Genomic DNA, 21,901 nt, shown 5'->3' with positions numbered 1-21,901 from the left:
GGGGAAACTGGGTGGCTCAGTCGGCTGAGTGCCTAACCCAGCTCAGATCATGATCCCAGGGTGGTGGGATCGATACACCTCTGTCAGGCTCATGCTGTGCATAGACCTGCTTGGGATTCTCTCTCTCCTTCTCTCTGCCCCTCTCCCTAGCTTGTGTGGGTACTCACTCTCTCTCTCTCTGAAACCTGTATCAGGCTCATGCTGTGCATAGAGCCTGCTTGGGATTCTCTCTCTCCCTACCTTTGCCCCTCTCCCTAGCTTGTGTGGGCACTCGCGCGCTCTCTGAAATAAAAGTGTAAAAAAAAAAAAAAAGATCTGGAGAGCAGCCGTTCATAATGTATCTAAATTCCTAAGAATTAAACCATTTAGTGTTTAAATAATGCACAGGGGCAAAATAAGGTACACACTAAAATTAGAAATAATTTATAAGAGCAAAACCTAAATAAGCAAGTATTACATGAGATTACCCACCTTAGAAATACTAAGAAATCTTCAGTAAATTTCCAACTCAATTACAGGTGACCCGTGAACATGGGGTTTGGGGCAACAACCCCCCCACCCCCCCATGCAGTCAAAAATCCACGTGTAATTTCTGATTCCCCTAAAACTTTACTATCAGTAGCCTACTGTTAACCAGAAGCCTTACTGGTAATATAGTTGATTAACACATATTATATACATGTATTTTATACTGTATTCTTATGATAAAGTAAGCTAGAGAAAATGAAATTAAGAAAACCCTAAGGAAGAGAATATATATTTACAGTATTGTCTTTATCAAAAAAAAAAAAAAAAGTCTACATTTAGGGGCACCTGGGTGGCTCAGTTAAGCATCTGACTCTTATCTCAGGGTCATGAATTCAAGCCCCAAGTTGGACTCCATACTGGGCATGAAGCTTACTTAAAAAAAAAAAAAAAAAAAATCTGTATTCAAACTCCTGTTGCTCAGGGTCAAACATATAACCACAATGTGGATTGTATTTAAAAAATGAATAACTAGACTCTGATCGTAATTTAAAATAGTGAAACTTAGTAAATTATGAAACCTAATGAATAGTAATACCCAGTATAACGAATGTGTTAGAAGGACTGTGACATTCTAAATGGAATCTATAAAGGTGAGATAAGTAAGAATGTGGTATTTTATGCTGCATACATTAAGAAACACTTATCAAGTGTTTTTATTAATGAATGAATATTTCTGGGGGACAGAATAGTTTTCACTAGTCTTTCCCTTAATACTGTATATTCCCCTTTATTAGGATTCTAAGAAATTTACAGGTAGTTTGATAGTGAGACAACTACTTATGCTTTAAATTAAGGAAATGACATGTTTTTGTATACCTCCATCTCTTATGAATATGACAAAAGTGAGTCTATCCAAGAAAGCACAACTGTTGGTACACTGAGAAAATCAAATTTCTGGATCTGAAAATCTGAAGCCTAGACTCCAAATCATGTTATGATCCCCATTAAGATATGATTAACCTATATGGCTGTATCTCATCAGTTGAGTGACCCTCTCACATCTCTTTTGGTACTTTCTATGACATGAACCAAGAACATCAATGTGAAGCAATTAGGATTTTAGCTTCTGTAAGATTTATTTATTTTTTTTTTTTAATTTTTTTTCAACGTTTATTTATTTTTGGGACAGAGAGAGACAGAGCATGAATGGGGGAGGGGCAGAGAGAGAGGGAGACACAGAATCGGAAACAGGCTCCAGGCTCTGAGCCATCAGCCTAGAGCCTGACGCGGGGCTCGAACTCACGGACCGCGAGATCGTGACCTGGCTGAAGTCGGACGCTTAACCGACTGCGCCACCCAGGCGCCCCTGCTTCTGTAAGATTTAACAGCAGCAAGAATAATAGGTTATGTTTCACATGTATAAAAATCAAAAAGGTTTTGTTTTTATTCTCTGAGAACAGTCTGGGTAACACTAACGTGTAATGGTAGGAAAGAGAGACTAAGGAGTCAGATAAATAAAAAAACAGCAAAATGATCAAGAGTCAAACAGACATACTAAATAGTCATTGGTGATTCTTGTGACAACAGTTTGAAAGAAGTGGAGAAAGAAGAAATCTAATTATAGTGTATTTATAAAAATGAATGGCAAGTTAGAAAGTCTAGCAGGGATTTTCCTAGCAGAGCACTCAATAGCAACTCTCAAAAGTAAGGGACCACATCTCTTCTATTTCTTTATACTTAGTGAATAATACAATGTTCCTGGCACTCTAAAGATATATACTGATTGAATGACCACAAAAGGGGGGAAAAAAACAACATAGTGGCTGAAAAGCAACCTAGAATAAGAGAATCTTCTGAATATTCACATGCTGATAGGGAAGGGCAAATACAGAAGAGACTCAACTCTAGAAACAAGGGAAAATGAAGGCTTCTAGGTCATTGTGAAAGCATGACAAGTTACAACCAAGAACACTAGCTGAACAAGCCTCCTTAGCATTGCCTTTTCCTTTTAGTGGACAGGACAGGTGTGAACAGGCTTGGTGAAGAAGGTTATAAACAGAGGACACTCCAATTTGATAGCCCCAACCCTCTAAATGAAGTAAAAGGTAAAGTTAGCTGCTAAAAAAACTGAGAAGTGACAGAAGGAGGGACTGTGGAGAATTGTGAAGGACAGCAAGAACTTGTGACCTCTTAAGAGCAAATTGTGTGGCCTCTCTCCCCTCATCTTTTTAATACCAGAGCAATGAATAGGGTCTAACATAAGTAATGAATGATCAAATGGGTATTACAAATTCCAAACTAAGTGCTATTCTAAAGGAATACAAAGGAACTCACAGAAACAAGTGCTAAAAAACAGGTATTTAAAAAAATAAGGTTATAAATGTTTATCAAAAGTCATTTTAATTCGGAATTACTCTGCTTATTCAATAAAGACTTTTAATAAGATTTTATTAGTATAAACAGTGTTACAGTTCTCTTAATGTTTTTTAGTCCCTTATATTTATAAATTCTTCTAAAAGGGGTACTACAAGCTATCAGTGGTTACCACCTTGTGGCGAATAATGAAATTGCAATGTATCAGTAACCAGAGCAGGACATGAAAAAGCATGTGACCTATAAAATGGCACTGTTACTTGACTTTAGGAGTAAGGGGATGAATGGGTATTGAACACCTACTCTGTGCTGGGTACCTTACACTAATTTTCTTCTATAATCTTCACAACCAACACATTATTCCAAATTTAAAAATTTTAAAAAACAATGTCAAAAAGGTTAAGAAATTTGGGGCGCCTTGTGGTTCAGTTGGTTAAGCATCGAACTTTGGCTCAGGTCATGATCTCACGGTTCATGAGTTCAAACCCCATATCAGACTCTGTGCTGACAGCTCAGAGCCTGCAGCCTACTTCGGATTCTGTGTGTCTGCCTCTCCCCCCTCGTGCCCTGTCTCTATGTCTCTCAAAAATAAACAAACATTAAAAAAAAAAAAAGGTTAAGAAATTTATCCAAGACTGTAGTTAGATAAAGTGCTGTTCAAGATAAAGTGTTGTTCAAGATACTAGCTCAGGTTAGGATACAAAACCCCAGCTCCTTCCACCTGACTATATACCCTACAGAAACTGTAATTGTTTCCAAAGCCCCTGAGGCTAAATGGTTTGCTGATCATATTAGATAGTCCAAAGCAAACTTCCATTTATAACACCAATTTCCATATACTGTTTGTGCTTACCTCATGTGTACACCCTTCAACAGTTTCAACTGATTGTACCTTGACTCTGGGCATCAAGTCAGCCAAACTTAAAAAAAAAGTATTAAATCTGTGTTAAAATACATTATTTTTCTATGATTAGATAATAAGCCTCCTGTATGAATTGCTAAGGAAAAGGACGCTGCCTAATTATGAGTATTACAAATTGGAAAAAATCTGGCTATTAAGAATATTCAAAAAAGTTTTCACATTATTCAAATATAGGCTGAGAATTCAAAATCAGTTAACATCTATTTTACAAATACAGAACAGATGCCAAGTGGATTACTCAAAGAATTATGTCAGCTGAATTCCAGTAACTATTTAAAAAAAAAGTACCCCTTCCAAAGCATTGTCACTACTTCAAAACACGAAGCTCGTTATAAAAACCATTACACATGATAGAGAGTACAAAATAAACTAGCTTAATACAGACATTGCTATAATTAACAGAAGTGTTCCCTATTCAAAATCTTAAATTATACTCGTCTAGGTTCTGTTTAGATTCTGAAAGGACATGACTGTGGACAAAGAAAAATAGATGTATTTTTATACTAGATTATTCTTATTTACTTTTGATTTTTATTTAAATCAATAACCAATCATACTTTGAACAAAACCCAAGGGTTACTATAATAAGCAACAATGATTTTAAATTGCCACTATTATACTGTAACCTATTCCACTAGCATTGGAAAACGGTGTATCAGAAATATTTCAGTGACACATCTACCACCATTTACAGTAGTAACTTCTGCTAACCACAACAGCTAACTAGTTTAAAAAATTCAGAGTAAATTCTTCATGGTAGTGCCAAGCCAAAATATGGCATACAAGAAGAAAGAAGTAAAGCTGTGAAGATCCATCACACAATAACAAACAGGTTAACCTAAGTAACTGACACCAACTTTTATAAAGAGAAGAGAAATACCAGCTATTTCAGTCAGAGAAATCCATGGTCTCCCTCACTGATAGCAGTCTTGAGATTCAGAGCCACTCTATTCCAACACGTAACAGTAAAAATCTAATTCCTCTTAACATTCCTTTTCAATTACTTTTTCCATTGGGTCAGTTTTATTCTTTCCATTTATTCCACTCTCTGTGCTCCATCCTATTCTTTGACATTAATAAATAAAGGAAATGTGGGGTTTTTTTCTTAAAAAAAAAAATCAGGCTGGGGCGCCTGGGTGGCGCAGTCGGTTAAGCGTCCGACTTCAGCCAGGTCACGATCTCGCGGTCTGTGAGTTCGAGCCCCGCGTCGGGCTCTGGGCTGATGGCTCAGAGCCTGGAGCCTGTTTCCAATTCTGTGTCTCCCTCTCTCTCTGCCCCTCCCCCGTTCATGCTCTGTCTCTCTCTGTCCCAAAAATAAATAAACGTTGAAAAAAAAAATTAAAAAAAAAAAAAAATCAGGCTTCACGATTCTTTCTCACAAGTTGGATTCTAAAACATTAAAAGATGACTCTTCTATGTTGTCTTCCATTTCCCCAAACTTATACAGATGTTCTATATTTTTGTATGAATATATACCTAAAATATATTTTTCATTTCTTGAATTTAACACTTTCATAAAGTAGCATCATTTAAGTAATTTTCAAAACTTCACGCAACCATTTAAGAGTTACTGACATTTATGCCAATGGGAATACTACCTTAAATCTTCATTTATTGATTCTTCCACCCTAGGCTTCTTTCCAAATATGGGTTCATCTGTGCCTTCAAAATCTGCATCTCTCTTGGTTTTTGCAGTATTAGTTGACTCCGATTGTAATTTACCATCAAAACGTTTCCTGAAAAGTAAATGGTTAAAAATCAGTTCTGCAGTTTTTACTTTAAGGATGATTCCATAAAATATTACTCCATGTATTATATATGTCATTAACAGAAAAAGGCATGGAAGGAGATGAAACAAATCAAAACTGGCTAAAGCCCAGAATACCCTAATAAAACTGAATATCACTTCTTTGATATTTCAAAGTTTCTTGGAAGTTTTGCTTTAAAAATATTTTACAGCTCACACTAACTTAATATTTTTAAAAACCATGAATTAAAATAATGTTAAACATTTACATACAAGAGGACCTTCAATAAACATTTAATACTTTTGCTTTTACCAAAATATTACAGTTAGAGAATATTTTTTGTGGTTGGATTCATTGGTCAAAAGTAATGACAATAAATGGCACTTGGTGGACTAGAAAGCCAAGGGGAATTTAATCTGACCCACATGCTTTTACATCCAAAAATCAATTACATGTGGATTTTAGATATAACTGTGAAAGGCAAAACAACAAAGCCTCTAGAAGATAAAATGAGAGAATTATTTTTATATTTTACTAAACAGTACATAAAATTATTAACCAAAAATTAAGTTTGATAAATCAGAGTGAACTAAAACCAAGAATTTCTGTTAATCAAAAAATATCATTAAGAGAGTAAAAAGGTTGGTGATGACATCGCCAAGGTAACTGGTGATTGGAAGGGTCTGAGGATTACAGTGAAACTGACCATTCAGAACAGACAGGCCCAGAGTGAAGTGGTACCTTCTGCCTCCGCCCTGATTATCAAAGCCCTCAAGGAACGTCCAAGAGACAGAAAGCAGCAGAAAAACATTAAGCACAGTGGAAATATCACTTTTGATGAGATTGCCAACATTGCCTGAGAGATGCGGCATGGATCATTAGCCAAGGAACTCTCTGGAACTATTAAAGAGATTCTGGGGACCACTCAGTCTGTGGGCTGCAATGTTGATGGCCGCCACCCTCATGACATCATAGATGACATCAATAGTGGTGCAGTGGAATGCCCAGCTAGTTAAGAACTACAAAGTAAACTATTTTAATAAAGGGTAAGATGACGACCAAAAGATATATATATACGTATATACACACACACATATATATATGTGTGTGTGTGTGTATATACGTGTATATATATATATATATATATATATATATATATGTGTGTATATATATATATAATTAAAAGAGTAAAAAGGCAAGACAAAAGAGTGGAAGAAGATATCTGAACCACATATAACTGACAAAAGCTATGTAACTAAAATAGAGTGAAGATGACAAATTTAAAAATAAATGAACAGAAGACTTCAACAGGTATTTTATAAAAGAGGATATCCAAATGGCCAATAAGCATACAAAAATAAACTGAAAACAAGTGCTCATCAGGAAAATATAGACTATACCAAATCAGTGGCTCTCAAATTTTTGGCCTCAGAATTATTTATTGTCTTAAAAATGATTAATTCCAAAGAATTTTGTTTATGTAGTAATACCTACTGATATTTACCACATTAGATAATAATACTGAAAAATTTTTTATTAAAATATTTACTTATAATTCATTTTAAGATGGAAACAATGTTATTTTAACATTATGTTAACATTATTACTGTTAGATTTAACATAAATGATACTTGATAAAAAAATAAGTATTTTCAAAAATAGTCTAATGAGAAGAGTGACATTGTTTATATTTTTTGCAAATCTCTATAATGTGTGGCTTAAAAGTATGCATCTGGACTCTGCATTTGCTTCTGCATTCAACTTGACATAGCTACTGTCATGAATTTTATGAACAATGTTGAGCCAAAGCCAGACATGAAGGAATGTATTCTAAATGATTCCATTTACATTACAGTCATAAACAGAAAAAAAACCTAACACATTATCAAGATAGTCACTTTTCCGGGGGGAAGCATGTCTGAAATATTCTAGTTTTTGTCCCAAATGGGGGTTACATTGGTGTGTTTATTCTATGAAAATTCAACTTATGGACTTTCACACTTCTCTTTTTATGTTTTACTTAGAAAGTTGTTTTTTTTTTAAATAAGAGTATCAAATAGTGGTAATGATCTGAGGTATGCCTGAACAATCTTTTGCTAACAAAGGTTCTTCTTTGATGCTTAGCAAAACTTGAAATATGTAAACCCAATTCCTCCCAATTTAGTGGAAAAGGTAACCATTCTTGCCCAGTCTATTTATTGCTAACTACTTATATGAATCTCTTTTGGACAAGCCATCAATATCCTTGGTCCTCAGTAAAGTAAGACATTTGGAAGATACTGAAGATCCCTCTAGTTCTAACATTCCACTACTCTAACCTTGATTTAGTAAGCATCTACAAAACCACTACACTTAAAACCTACTAGCAGCTGGTGACAGCCATAAAACAAAAAAATTAATTCCTATACCTTTGAGAAACTTAAAACCTAAATTTATAGAATACCTTCCTTCAGAAGAGCTATATTATTCTTTTATTTTTTTTTTTAATTTTTTTTTTCAATGTTTATTTATTTTTGGGACAGAGAGAGACAGAGCATGAATGGGGGAGGGGCAGAGAGAGAGGGAGACACAGAATCGGAAACAGCCTCCAGGCTCTGAGCCATCAGCCCAGAGCCTGACGCGGGGCTCGAACTCACGGACCGTGAGATCGTGACCTGGCTGAAGTCGGACGCTTAACCGACTGCGCCACCCAGGCGCCCCAGAAGAGCTATATTATTCTTTAAGACTGTTATGTTAGAGTTCTAGGTCCCCGATTATTTATTTCTCTTACAGCTTGGTATGTATGTCACATGTGGAATTTGCACCCTTGAAACACCTGAGTTAAACAGAAAGATGGAAATAAAGTGTCACATATAACAAGCTTACCCTTTAAGAGTAAGTTTTTTATTACTGAAACCCCATGAACATATGTTATTTCTAGACATGACAACCACATCATGGAATCCAACATAGAACCCTTTTCTTATAAAGGATATTAAAGCAATTGGCAAAATATAACTAAGTCTATAGATTAGATAATAGTACTGTATCAATGTTAATTTCTTAATTCTGACAATTATTCTCAGGATTGAGACAAGGACATCATTAAGGGGGAGAGGGAGATGAATCATTCGGCCTGCCACACCATTGAAGACAAAGGTGCATCGCCTGTGGAAAAGAATTTGGCAACACCTAGCAAAACTACATACATTTACCCTTTAACCTCATAATTCTACTAGGAATCTATGCCAAAATAACATGGCAAAAAATTTTTAAAAATTTCAAAAACAGACAGACATGTACAAGGCTATCTGTAACAGTAAAAAACTGAAAATAACCCAATGTAAGAGTTCTATATACTAACACAGAGGTATCTGTATTTCATCATGTTAAGAGAAAAAAGATGAACAGTTTTTAAATGGCACCTTTTGCATAAAAATGAGTGAAGACAGACATGCACATGTGTATTTTCAGAAAGAAAATAATAAAAAGAGGGGCGCCTGGGTGGCTCAGTTAAGTGTCCAACTTCAGCTCAGATCATGATCTCACGGTTTGCAAGTTTCAGCCCCAAGTTGGGCTCTGGGCTGACAGCTCAATGCCTGGAGCCTGCTTCGGATTCTGTGTCCCTCTCCCGCTCTGCCCCTTCCCTGCTCATGCTCTGTCTCTCTGTGTCTCTCTCAAAAATAAACATTAAAAAAAAAAAATTAAAAAAAGAAATAGTAAAAAGAAACCAAAAACTCAAGGAGAGGGAACAAACAGGACAGAAGAGGCAAAGATAAAATCAAGAATACTGTTTTATACTTTTGATTTTGGAACCATAAACTGTTTTACCATGATTTAAAAATTAAAATTTTAGCAATCCTTAAAATGGAAAATAAGTTGAAACAAGTGAACATAACAGGTATCAAATTAGTAGCATAAACATTTCAAAAAGGAACTATTACAGAGTATTTTCACTGTTGGTGTGCTACATTTTTTCTAAGGACAAAAAGAACCATGAACTAGAACCACAATCTATTCAATATTTTATTCTGAATTGCAGTATTATTATGCACTATTATTTTTTTTAATATTATAAGAATACATAAAATAAAGTTTATGTAATATTGTTACGGATGAACATTTTCAGAAAAAAAAAAGGATAAAACTATAAAAACCAAAAAAGCCAAATAAAAGACCCTATAATATTAATTGTATTGTAAATGTCAGCATGAACTCTATTTTTTTCTAAAAACAATGATTCCCCAGTTCTTTCCACAGTAAAGACCTAAAAGCAATGAAATCCTGTACCCAAGAGCACTCGAAGCCCTAAAGAACGTTTCCCACTATAAGGAACTAGAGACCCTTTGGAGACACCAGATTCCAGGTCTGGGCTGAAAATGTATACTATGAGTCAAGAGTATCATTTGGCAAAAAGCAGAGAAGCTATCTAAGACTGATTAAGCTTGTCAAAAGGAGACAAGAGACAACACGAAGAATTAGCATTGGTAGGACTATGAAAAATAATAATGCAAATGATTCAAATGTCCGTCAAAAGATAAAGGTATAAACATATATGGTATATCCATAAAACTGAACACCACTCAGCAACAAAAAGGAACTGATGATATACACCACAATTGAACGAATCTTCAAAGCAAAGAATATGAGAAACCAGACCAAAAAGGAATATATACTGTAGTATTTCATTTAAAATTTAATTCTAGAAAATGCAAGCTGTTCGCCGGTGCCAGAAAGATCAGGGGTTGCCTGGAAGGAGGACTGGAGAGAGGGGTGCATCACAAAAAGGCATGCAGAACTTTTGGGGGTCTTGATTGTGCCAGTGATTTAGGATACTTCAAATATACCCGAATAAAGCTTAAAAAAGATAAAGAAAAATGAGTGCAAAGGAGTGTAACACATCAAATCATGAAAATCCATTCATCAAGAAGCTAAACACATAATCATACACCCATGCTGGTCACCACTGGAAGTTCCTTAGGACACAACTAATCTCTGTTAAAACTGATAAATTATCAAGCATTTTTCCTATTTCTTCTATGCACTGTATTTCAAGGTAACAGCTGGTATGAGAGTGTTGTGTTTTTTTTTTTTATAGATGGATGTGAGGTAATAAACGTAGAAAGGACAAAAATAGAAAAACTGCCATTTTGCCAACCACCAACAAAATAATGGAGCTAGGCAATCAACATAGGTGCGTGCTAAACCCATCATGTGAAAAGTTGAAGAGGGGTAAGATTGATCTATCTTAACCCAATGATCAATCTTAAAAAGTGTGGAATAACACTACATGTCTCATGATGTAATCTTTTTTTTTTTTTCTTTTAAAATTTTTTTTTTAACATTTATTTATTTTTGAGACAGAGAGAGAGCATGAACAGGGGAGGGTCAGAGAAAGAGGGAGATGCAGGATCTGAAACAGGCTCCAGGCTCTGAGCCGTCAGCACAGAGCCCGACATGGGGCTCGAACCCACGGACTGCGAGATCATGACCTGAGCCGACGTCAGACGCTTAACCGACTGAGCCACCCAGGCGCCCCTCTCATGATGTAATCTTATGATACAATGCAATTGGAAGTACATGGCACCACTATGAATTATTCCTATCTAAAACTGAACCTGAATCTAATCAATTCTATCAGAGCTATCTAATATATACATATATAATGCAAGCTACATACATAATTCTAAATTTCTAAAAACCACATTAAGAGTTAAAAAGAAACCAGTTTTACAGTATTTCATTTAATCCAATATATGGAAAACATTATCAATTCATTACATATCAAGATAAAGATTCATGAGCCAGTTTGTCGTTTTTTTTTACATTAAGTTTTCAAAATCTCATATTACATTGACAGCATTATCTCAATACTGACTAGCTACAGTTTAAGTATGCAATAGCTACAGTGGCGTAGTGGACAGTGAAGCTTTAGATATAAGGACAATTTACAGTAAATACTTGAGGATACAGGAACTAGTTAAATGACAGCCTAAGAAAGAAAATCCAGGGGACACCTGGGTGGCTCAGTTGGTTAAGTGCCCAACTTGGGCTCCGGTTATGATCTCATGGTTTATGAGTTCGAGCCCTGCATAGGGCTCTTTGCAGTCAGCACAAAGCCAGATTTGGATCCTCTGCACCCCGCCTCCCAACTCCCCTGCTTGTGTGCACTAACACTCTCTCTCAAAACAAATAAGTAAACTTAAAAAAAAAAAAAAAAAAAGGAATGTTGTTAGTAAATAAAATCCCTTAAGTCCCTAGTGTTCTGTATTTTCTTATGTGTTTCCCTTCTCTAATGTTCACATATTTCCTAATAAAATTAAAATATAAATTTGATGATTTTTGTATCCTACAAACTCTTCCTTTAGAAGTTCGTGGAAACAGCTTACCACTAGTACAATGCAAAGTGAATTAATTTTACCTTAGTAATTTTGAAGCACAGTATTTACTAAAGTGGGAAATTACTTGTGTATTATCCTCATTATATTGTAGTTGCCCATGGCACAAAAACAGACACATAGACCAATGGAATGGAATAGAAACCCCAGAACTAGACCCACAAACGTATGGCCAACTCATCTTTGACAAAGCAGGAAAGAACATCCAATGGAAAAAAGACAGCCTCTTTAACAAATGGTGCTGGGAGAACTGGACAGCAACATGCAGAAGGTTGAAACTAGACCACTTTCTCACACCATTCACAAAAATAAACTCAAAATGGATAAAGGACCTAAATGTGAGACAGGAAACCATCAAAACCTTAGAGGAGAAAGCAGGAAAAGACCTCTCTGACCTCAGCCGTAGCAATCTCTTACTCGACACATCCCCAAAGGCAAGGGAATTAAAAGCAAAAGTGAATTACTGGGACCTTATGAAGATAAAAAGCTTCTGCACAGCAAAGGAAACAACCAACAAAACTAAAAGGCAACCAACGGAATGGGAAAAGATATTCGCAAATAACATATCGGACAAAGGGCTAGTATCCAAAATCTATAAAGAGCTCACCAAACTCCACACCCGAACAACAAATAACCCAGTGAAGAAATGGGCACAAAACATGAATAGACACTTCTCTAAAGAAGACATCTGGATGGCCAACAGGCACATGAAAAGATGTTCAGCGTCGCTCCTTATCAGGGAAATACAAATCAAAACCACACTCAGGTATCACCTCACGCCAGTCAGAGTGGCCAAAATGAACAAATCAGGAGACTATAGATGCTGGAGAGGATGTGGAGAAACGGGAACCCTCTTGCACTGTTGGTGGGAATGCAAATTGGTGCAGCCGCTCTGGAAAGCAGTGTGGAGGTTCCTCAGAAAATTAAAAATAGACCTACCCTATGACCCAGCAATAGCACTGCTAGGAATTTATCCAAGGGATACAGGAGCACTGATGCATAGGGCCACTTGTACCCCAATGTTCATAGCAGCACTCTCAACAATAGCCAAATTATGGAAAGAGCCTAAATGTCCATCAACTGATGAATGGATAAAGAAATTGTGGTTTATATACACAATGGAATATTACGTGGCAATGAGAAAAAATGAAATATGGCCTTTTGTAGCAACGTGGATGGAACTGGAGAGTGTGATGCTAAGTGAAATAAGCCATACAGAGAAAGACAGATACCATATGGTTTCACTCTTATGTGGATCCTGAGAAACTTAACAGGAACCCATGGGGGAGGGGGAGGAAAAAAAAAAAAAAAGAGGTTAGAATGGGAGAGAGCCAAAGCATAAGAGACTGTTAAAAACTGAGAACAAACTGAGGGTTGATGGGGGGTGGGAGGGAGGAGAGGGTGGGTGATGGGTATTGAGGAGGGCACCTTTTGGGATGAGCACTGGGTGTTGTATGGAAACCAATTTGTCAATAAATTTCATAAAAAAAAAAAAAAAAAAGAAGGGATTGGGGGGAGAAACCCTAAAGGCCAGGAAAAAATGTAGGCACTGATATGTACTGATACAAGAAGACCTGTAAGATATATCATTTAGTGACTAAAAGGTAAGATGCAGAACAATGTGTGCTAATTTAACTTTTCTGTAACACGTAGTAGGAAAGTGAAAAATATTTCCTTCTGTGCATAAAATATCTTGGGAAGAAAGCATGAGAAAGCAATAATTTTGGTTGCCCACAGGGAGAGAAGCCAGATGGCCAGGGTGCAAGGTGATGGGACACACTTTGCACTGTATACTTTTGAATTTTGAACCACAGAATGTATTATTTATTTAAAAATTAAATTAAAAGTGAAATCACTTGGGGCGCCTGGGTGGCTCAGTCGGTTAAGCATCCGACTTCGGCTCAGGTCATGATCTCACAGTTCGTGAGTTCGAACCCCACAATGGGCCTCTGTGCTGACAGCTCGGAGCCTGGAGCCTGCTTCAGATTCTGTGTCTCCCCCTCTCTCTGTCCCTCCCCTGCTTGTGCACGCTCACTCTCTCAAAAATAAATAAACATTAAAAATATATATATATTGTAGTTGCCCAAACTACAGTAACTATTAATTATTCCTATTCGGAAAAAAAAATAAAAGCAAAGAACCTGTCTTTCTCATTTTCCCTTAAATGTTCCCCCACCCTCTCCCAACTCCTTTTAACTCAATGAGAAAGACTATTTTTCTACTGTGTTTCATTCCCACTTACAAGACATTTTACAGTGATTGTTCTGCTATCCCTCTAATCTTTGTCTTCAGCATCACTGTACTTGCCCAAAGGATCTCCAACTCAAACACTACCAATTCTAACATCCCTATATGTACACATAACCTCCTGTTCTAAGGTTTGCCCAAACCCTAATGAAAATTGCCCACTGGATACCTCCATTTGGATATAGTATTATCACTTCCTTCGTCTCAAGTCAAATTAATTTTATTTACAAATCACTATCTCCTGTAAATTTCCATATTTTTCTTCTTCTTGTTATCCAAATTCAAAATCTCTTTTGCGGCAGCTGGGTGGCTCAATCGGTTGAGTGCCCGACTTCAGCTCAGGTCATGATCTCAAGATTGTGAGTTCTAGCCCCACATCGGGTTCACTGATCAGCCCGTCAGCGCAGAGCCTGCTTCAGATCCTCTGTTCCCCTCTCCGCCCCTCCCTCTGCTTGCTCTCTCCCCAAAATAAATATTTTTTAAAAATCTCTTTTGACTCCTTTTCCATTGTTCTGACCTGCTTCATTGTTAACACACATCAATTTTTTCCTTCACAGCATTTTCCACCTTTCCTTTTCCTTCCTTCTGCTACCTCCTGAATTGAGGTTCTTTTCATCTCCTAAATGAATAAACTAAAACACTTCCCTAATTCCCTTTCTTATTTTTATCTTTCCTCCTTCAACATACTCTGACAGCCGCTATCACATTAATTTTCCTAAACTACCACTCTACTTAACCAATCACCAAGTTAGGAAAAATTCGTGGTATTAAAAATGAAATTAAAACTCTCATGCTTGACATTCAACATCCTTCACAGTCTAAATAAAACCAACTTTTACTCTGTTTTATCTCTTGTCCCTAAACAAACACTCCCTCTAGCCCGCCAGTAACAAATCACTTCCTCTCCCCAGAATAGCCTCTTGCATGTAAGAATCCCTAATGACAGGGACACCTGGGTAGCTCAGTCGGTTGAGCAGCCGACTTTCGGCTCAGGTCATGATCTCGCGGTCTGTGAGCTCAAGTCCCGCATCGGGCTCTGTGCTGACAGCTCAGGGCCTGGAGACTGCTTTGCATTGTGTCTCCCTCTCTTTCTGCCCCTTCCCTGCTTGCACTCTGTTTCTCTCTGTCTTTCAAAAAAAAAAAAAAAAAAAATCCCTGAATGACACAGAGATCTCTTTTGGAACTGTACGGCACTTAACTGTATACACTATTTTATCTCAATCACCTACTAACCTTTAAAACATGTACCTGGTTTTACCTCTTTACCAGGACTAAAAATTCCTTGAGAGAAAAATCATGCCTAATTTAATCCTATTTATTGGGTATCTCCCTTAGCTAAGAGTAAATTTTGTTAAGAATGAATCATCTTTTTCATCCAAATATCAGCTTTTCCTTGCTCTACTATAAACCATATCGTACACTTTACAATAGTTCTATGCATCAATCTAGTACATATGTTTAGGAACCATTACGTTTTAAAAATTTTCTTAGTAAATTCAACGATAGCCAGCTTTTGAGAACCTATTACATGATAAGCACTGTTAGGTGCTTGTACATAGGTGCATTCACATTCAATCCTCACAACCTTAGTAGTAGACACGTTCTTTTTTAAGGGCAAAAGGCTACAGCTTGGAGAGTAAAATCTCTCCTGAGTCCTCCTGTTGCGATTTGCCCGTTCCAAGTCAATTCAAGTCACGTTTTCTAAGCTCCTTAACCCTTTACTCAACTGGTCATTAGTTTCATTAAAGACTGTGCCAGGTATCGTGGGCCACAGAACCTAACAGATACACCTCACCTGTCCTCTCGACTCCACGGCGCACACGGGGTAGAGTCAGCAACCTAGGCGTTAAGGAATTACTGTGGCAGGAGCTCACGGTGTCTGCGGGCACCGGGGAACGCCAAAATCCCAACTCACCAAACCAACATTCCTCCCCCCCGCCTTCAACATTCTCCCCAAAACCCTTCACTTCCCGATGCCACTCGGTCTGCACCACAGTTGCTCATGCTCTTCAGAAAAATATTGTATTTTCTCCCCTCAGCAATGAGGAAAGAGGAAAAAAAACAAACACAACATCCTGACACTTTTCTTACCCGCCCTTTTCTGCAGACCCTGGCGGCCCTTTCCATTTCCCCTTCTCCTTCTCTCTGTCGTTTTTAGTTCCGGGTGCGGTGGCCGAGTCGTCCTCAAACACGCTGAAGAGCTCATCCCCGAAAGCGTCCGCCATCTTTCCGAGCTGGGAGACCGAATCTCCCTCCTACCCACGATGCTCTGCGAGCGTACCGACAATGACGCCAAGGGAAGCCTCAGCTGTACCCCATGGGAAACAAAAGTAGTCTAGCCACGCAACCCCATCCCCCAGAATTCTTCCTTGACTTCTTCTCTTCCGACTTTTCCTTTCCCACCACGACTAGACGGCCAGTTCGCTAACTTAAAGAAGGAGCGCGGCGAGAATGCCCGGCATGCGGTAGGCACCTAGAGGGAGGCGAGGAGGCGGAACCTTGGTGAGTCGCACCAATTGAAATTCAGCGGTCGCCCAGGCCCTAGAAGCCCGGATGAAGGACGCAGGGTGGCGGCGTGGGACCCGGGGAATGTAAAGAGCACTGGGAGACGGTACTGCGGTGGTTCCGGGACTTAGAGCAGCAGGGCTCTTTGCCATCGATGCAGTATGGGAGGCAAGAACAAGAAACACAAGGCGCCCGGGGCCGCGGCGGTCCGGGCCGCCGTGTCTGCTTCCAGAGCCAAATCCGCCGAGGCCGGAGCTGCTGGGGAGGCCCAAAACAAGAAGCCGGTGGCCAGGCCGCCCCCCGCAGCTGCCGCTAGCACCAGGGAGCCCCGAGTCAAGCAAGGTACGAGCGGTCCTGGGGCCCCGGGCTTTCCACCCCGAGCAGCTGCTGCTGTTTACGCGGTAGAAGCCAGCGCAACCTGGGCCGACCCTAGGTCTCAAAATTTGTGTCTTCCACACCTGCAGCTGCTAGTTTCTATGCGGTGGCCTTGTTCTAGGTTAGTGTAAGCTTTGGGAGCCTCTGAAGTTATGACAGTAGTCCTCTTGCAGCCTGGCACCTCCCACTTAACCGTGCTTTTTCTTAAGAGAACAGAATAAAAATTGCATTTGCTCCCGTTTCAGTAGGAATTAGTCTTGAGCCATCATCTAAATTAGCTAGGTTGATGCAGAGGGTCATGTGTGGAGTTCCTAACCTCCTGGAGTCAGGCCCTTTTTGTACTTGATCTTCGTATCATTTTCAACCACTGTTTTCATGTGTTATGGAAGAACCAGTAGTAAGAATTTCAGTACTTAAACACCGAATATGGGTATAACCTATTGTGGAAATATTTCTAATCTTTACCACTGTCATGCATTCTTTGCTCACTGTGTAATTTAGTTTGATAACTCAGAGATTGCTGATTCTGGCTACAGATGAGCAGGCCCCTATATAAAAACTGATTCTAAAACATGTACAGGTATCCTCTCTTTTGTTCTGTTTAGCTTGTTTGCCTATAGTTCTTACTGAAATGTTCGTCCAACACATATTTTTGAATACTTCTGTATCTCATGATGTTAGGGGTGGGATGAGCAATGTAGACAAATCACCTGTCTCTCGGAACTTTCTGATGTAATGGCAGACACGGGCATTAAATAATCCCACCAGCATTGCTTTATAACTGATAAGTGCCACAAAGAAAAACTAAGGAAGAAGGTTTAACAAGCTAACCTCATTTTTACTGGAGAAGAGGAGGGGTCATAGATGGTCTCTGAGAAAGTGACTGTTAAACTGAGATCAGGAGGACTGGTAGGTGTTACCCTGTAAAGAATGGGGGAAATAGTGTAGTATTCCTGGCAGAGTTAAACTCCATGTGCAGAGATGGTGAGTGAAGAAAGAGCTTGGGTCTTTGAGGTCCTCATGGAATGTAAGCTTTGCATAAGAGAAGATGGCACTAAAGAAGTGTACACTTAGCAAACTTTCACCTACAAGGTGAATAAATCTTTGCCCCCCAATTTATTGCAACATTTTAACTACCAAGTTTTGATGCTTGTAAATACAAATACATAGCATTTCTCTTTGACTATTATTCTGTGGCTCTTTTCCTCTGAACTAGCCTCTTTTGGATTCTCTTGTCTTTTCTGATATGCCTCTGAATTCTTTCAGCTCTATAATCATTTGTTGTATTCTTTGGCTTCCTATTCCTCCTGCCCCAAAACGTGACCCTCAATGAAGGTGTTAGTCTGTAACAGTATAGTTCTCCATCTACAGTACTTCTAGGAGAGTACTTCCATTACTAATTCTGTCTTTTTCTTTGTAGATGATTCCTCACTCACTCTGTCTAGTCCTGGTTTTTATTCTAATCTCAAGTCAGCCATTTCCATATTTACATGGACCTTTTGACCCTATATTGCAAGCCTCTCAAATTTAACATGGCTCATACTAAACTATCCTTCTCTCCTGACACTAGCTTCTATGATCTCCTTGTTTTTGTTTTTCCATATTCCTTTTTATTCAATGTTAATAATTACTTTTAATGTCTTCCTTTCTTCCTCACATCGAATCTCTTGCCATGCTTTATACAATCTTCACTTATCTTCTGTGTACACCATTTTCACTTTTCATGTGTACACCATTTTCACTTTTCAGCACTTTGTGCTGTTCATGCATCAGTCTAGGTACTCATGAATTCCTGGAGTACCAACAAAGCTTTCTAATGGGTCTCCCTACCTCTTATTTTTCTTCCTCTAGTTTGTCCTGCCTGCAGTCATCAGATTAATATTGAAGAAATGCTGCTTTGTGCATAGCACTTCTCAGTTTCTTTCACAGCGTCTGCACTGACTTTGTGATTAAGTCCAAACCGTTCATCTAGCATCTAAGACCCCTTTTCCAGCCTTGTTACTAATTCCTGTATTTACCTATAGCAAATCTAATGTATTTTCATTGTTCCAAGTGCAGGTATTGACTTTCTGCCTCCTTGTATTCTTGCCATTTTCTCTTAACAGAATGCCATCTGTCCCAAACACATCTATCCCAAATAGTGAAATCCAATAACGCCCTTCCCCAATGTCAAGAGAGAAAAAATGAGAGGTTGTCTATGAAATTTGTAGGAAAGATTTTATAACTAAGTTCATATATATAGCACTGAAAATAAATCTGTGCAGACTGTGACATGATTTTTTTTTTCTGTTTGGGTATTTTTATAAAACATGATAGTAGGCCTGCTTTGGAGGAAAAAACATTATTTCTGAACTTGTTTTAGTTGTTAATGTAAGTGCAATTGTTCTACTCCCCTTCAACTCTTTTCAAAAATTTGAAGGATTGTACATAGCATTACTTTCTGAAAATTGTCCTGTCACATAGAGGGAGAAAATCTCTTCTGCCATGAAATGACTCTTGGCACAATTCTCAGTATTCTCTCACTCCTGTTTTTTTCACTTCATTTGTTCATCAGATAATTTTTGAATTGCTGCTATGTTCTAGGCAAGACTAGGCCCTGGAGATACCACATGAACTGATCGAGGGAGAGGACTAACAACTGTAAGGCTGGCGTTTGTGAAAATCCTTAAGCCTAGCTGAGATGTAAAAATCCTAAGAGGGAAACAAGACTACGGGGACTAATGTCATGAGTTAACTCATAAAACCATGATATTTTTCAGGGTCATCCAAATAAAACAAAATGCGACAAAAAGCAGAAAAGTGACTTGGTAAAGAACGAATTGAATAGTAGAGTCTGTTTTTGCTTAGAACAGGGATGGCTTCCCTGAGGAAACATCTATGCTGAGGTGGTTTGAAGCTTCCAGTTATTAGAAGATCTGAAGACAATGTTTGAGGCTGAGGGGACAAGCGCAAAGGCCCTAAGATGGGAACAAGCTTGGCATGTTAACAAAAAAAATAAAAAAAGAAGAAAGTCCATGGGTAGAATGAAAGAGAAGGGGCTAGTGTTGGCATTAAATGTAAGAGAGACCTTAGGTAATTTACATGTTTAAAGGATTAGTCAGGTGGCTCTGGTGGTATGGACTTCCTCACAGACCCTGACTGCTCAGACTGTATCGTTTCATCCTCATTTATTCTCTAGATACCCTGTATTTCCCTTTCGCAGTTTATTTGCATAGTTACTTAATGACTCCACTAGTAATTGAGCTCCATGAAGACAAGGACTGCGTCTTATTTATCCCTGTTTAGATCCCTTACCTGGTTCACATCCCCTTACAAATGTGTACTGTTGGTCAGAAAGAAACCAAAATGCCTCAGTACACCTGTCACCAGCGCTAGCAACTCAAAGTGAGTGTATTAGCAATAGTGGGTCATTATAATCACTCTGTGATACAAAACGCAATACATTATAAAAGGAATATGTTGTGAAAGAAAGAGTAGTTAGCAACAACACATTGATTTTTTGGCTGGTGTGTTTTTTTTTTTTTTAGCAGAGTCATCTTGAGGAAATCACTTTTTCTGTGCTTCAACTTCAATAAATATTTTTTAAAATAGTGTGCTGTGTTCTATGAACTATCATTTCTAAATTTGAAATCAATAATACTTTTGCCTCAGATATACTGTACACTAACATCCTTATTTCCAGTCAAATTTACAAGAACTCCCTCTGTCTGAAACAGAAAACCACAGTTTATAGAAAAATGTCTTCAAGTAGCTGTCATAAATCCTGTACACTTTATTTGGCAAAAGAGTGGGACCCATCTTTGTTCCATGGCCTATTGACTTAGAATTGCATTTGAAAATAGAGTTACTAATTTCTAAGTTTGAGTTACTATTTTCTTCTGGTGCCTTCACTTTTTGCTAAATAACACATTAGAATATGGCGGTTACATGCACATTCTGAAAGTTGGCGGCTGACAAGAAAGGAGACTACAGAATCACCAAGTAGAAAATTAGAGCAGTTTTGGAGGAATTGAGTAAGCTCATTCTTCTTACTAGCTCTGCAGGTTTCAAGTTAAATTATAGATATTCATAATAACACATCATAAAAAGGTTTGAATTTTCTTGATGGTACTGTGTATATAACAGGAAGCATAAATATATTTTGGGAAGTTTTCCATAAATTGTTTAAGATGCATTTCAAATTCTGAAGCTTTCGTTCACACTCATTAAAACTCTTATATGAACATGTTTTAAGAAGAAGCATTCGAAATAGAAAGGGCCTTACTTGATTTAATTGGTACTTTCTCTGTGGCAAGATCTCATTGTTGCCTTAGTTCCTTGGCCTATTGATTAAAATGAAAACATACCCACTTTTAGAGACCTTTAATTGCACCCAGTGAATGTGCAGCAGTATCTGTGTGCATTCCCTCCCTGGTTTTCCAGGGACTCAGCGCTTCTTTTATTTGCCCTCTAGAAGTTCACAATATAAGCTGACTTCTAAGAAGTGATATGGTTGTTTGTCTTAGGGAGAGTGGTTGGAGAAGACAAAGGAGAGCTTATTTCAATCTTCAACACAAAATTATTAAAGGAATTTATAGTTTCACCTTCATTAGTAACACATCAACCTTGAATTGCTTCTCAGTATAGTCTTGGTAATAAACTGCTCTACCATCTGTACCTTTCCCAAAAGGGTTATAATTGGATCCCCTCAGTGGTTTTTGGGACTTAGAAACTCTGATTAGTATGCAAAATTTGTGAATAAGTTTACTGCAAATGATGAGACTTCACAGAAATGGTTAAGGACTACTGATGTGTACTCACATTTATGACTATTGACTTGAGTTTATGAGCAAGGTTACTAGAATTAAAGTTTAAGACTACAAGATAAAGAAATTAACCATAATGTG

The 21,901-nt window shown here is 37.9% G+C and overlaps 2 protein-coding genes and 1 pseudogene across 3 annotated transcripts in view; 2 read left to right on the top strand and 1 right to left on the bottom strand.

Annotated features, from left to right (window-relative positions):
- Positions 1-16,364, bottom strand: part of MTREX (Mtr4 exosome RNA helicase) — a 110,086-nt gene extending 93,722 nt beyond the window's left edge. The window contains exons 1-3 of the mRNA XM_043590508.1: positions 16,227-16,364; positions 5,362-5,499; positions 3,695-3,761 (exon numbers count right to left, since the gene is read on the bottom strand). Of these exons, the coding sequence (XP_043446443.1) occupies positions 3,695-3,761; positions 5,362-5,499; positions 16,227-16,360 (339 nt within the window). The 5' untranslated portion in view covers positions 16,361-16,364. The remainder of the gene's footprint in view (positions 1-3,694; positions 3,762-5,361; positions 5,500-16,226) is intronic.
- On the top strand, positions 5,889-6,575 carry LOC122496046 (annotated as a pseudogene).
- Positions 16,365-16,678: 314 nt separating the features above from the next.
- The window catches only part of DHX29 (DExH-box helicase 29), a 45,966-nt gene continuing 40,743 nt past the window's right edge, over positions 16,679-21,901 (top strand). For both annotated transcript variants that reach the window (XM_043590507.1, XM_043590506.1), the window contains exon 1: positions 16,679-16,982. In XM_043590507.1, the coding sequence (XP_043446442.1) occupies positions 16,802-16,982 (181 nt within the window). In that variant the 5' untranslated portion in view covers positions 16,679-16,801. The remainder of the gene's footprint in view (positions 16,983-21,901) is intronic.

The sequence above is a fragment of the Prionailurus bengalensis genome, chromosome A1 (assembly GCF_016509475.1).
Source record: "Prionailurus bengalensis isolate Pbe53 chromosome A1, Fcat_Pben_1.1_paternal_pri, whole genome shotgun sequence".
Taxonomy (NCBI): Eukaryota; Metazoa; Chordata; class Mammalia; order Carnivora; family Felidae; genus Prionailurus; species Prionailurus bengalensis.
This window is presented reverse-complemented; position numbering and strand designations above follow the sequence as displayed.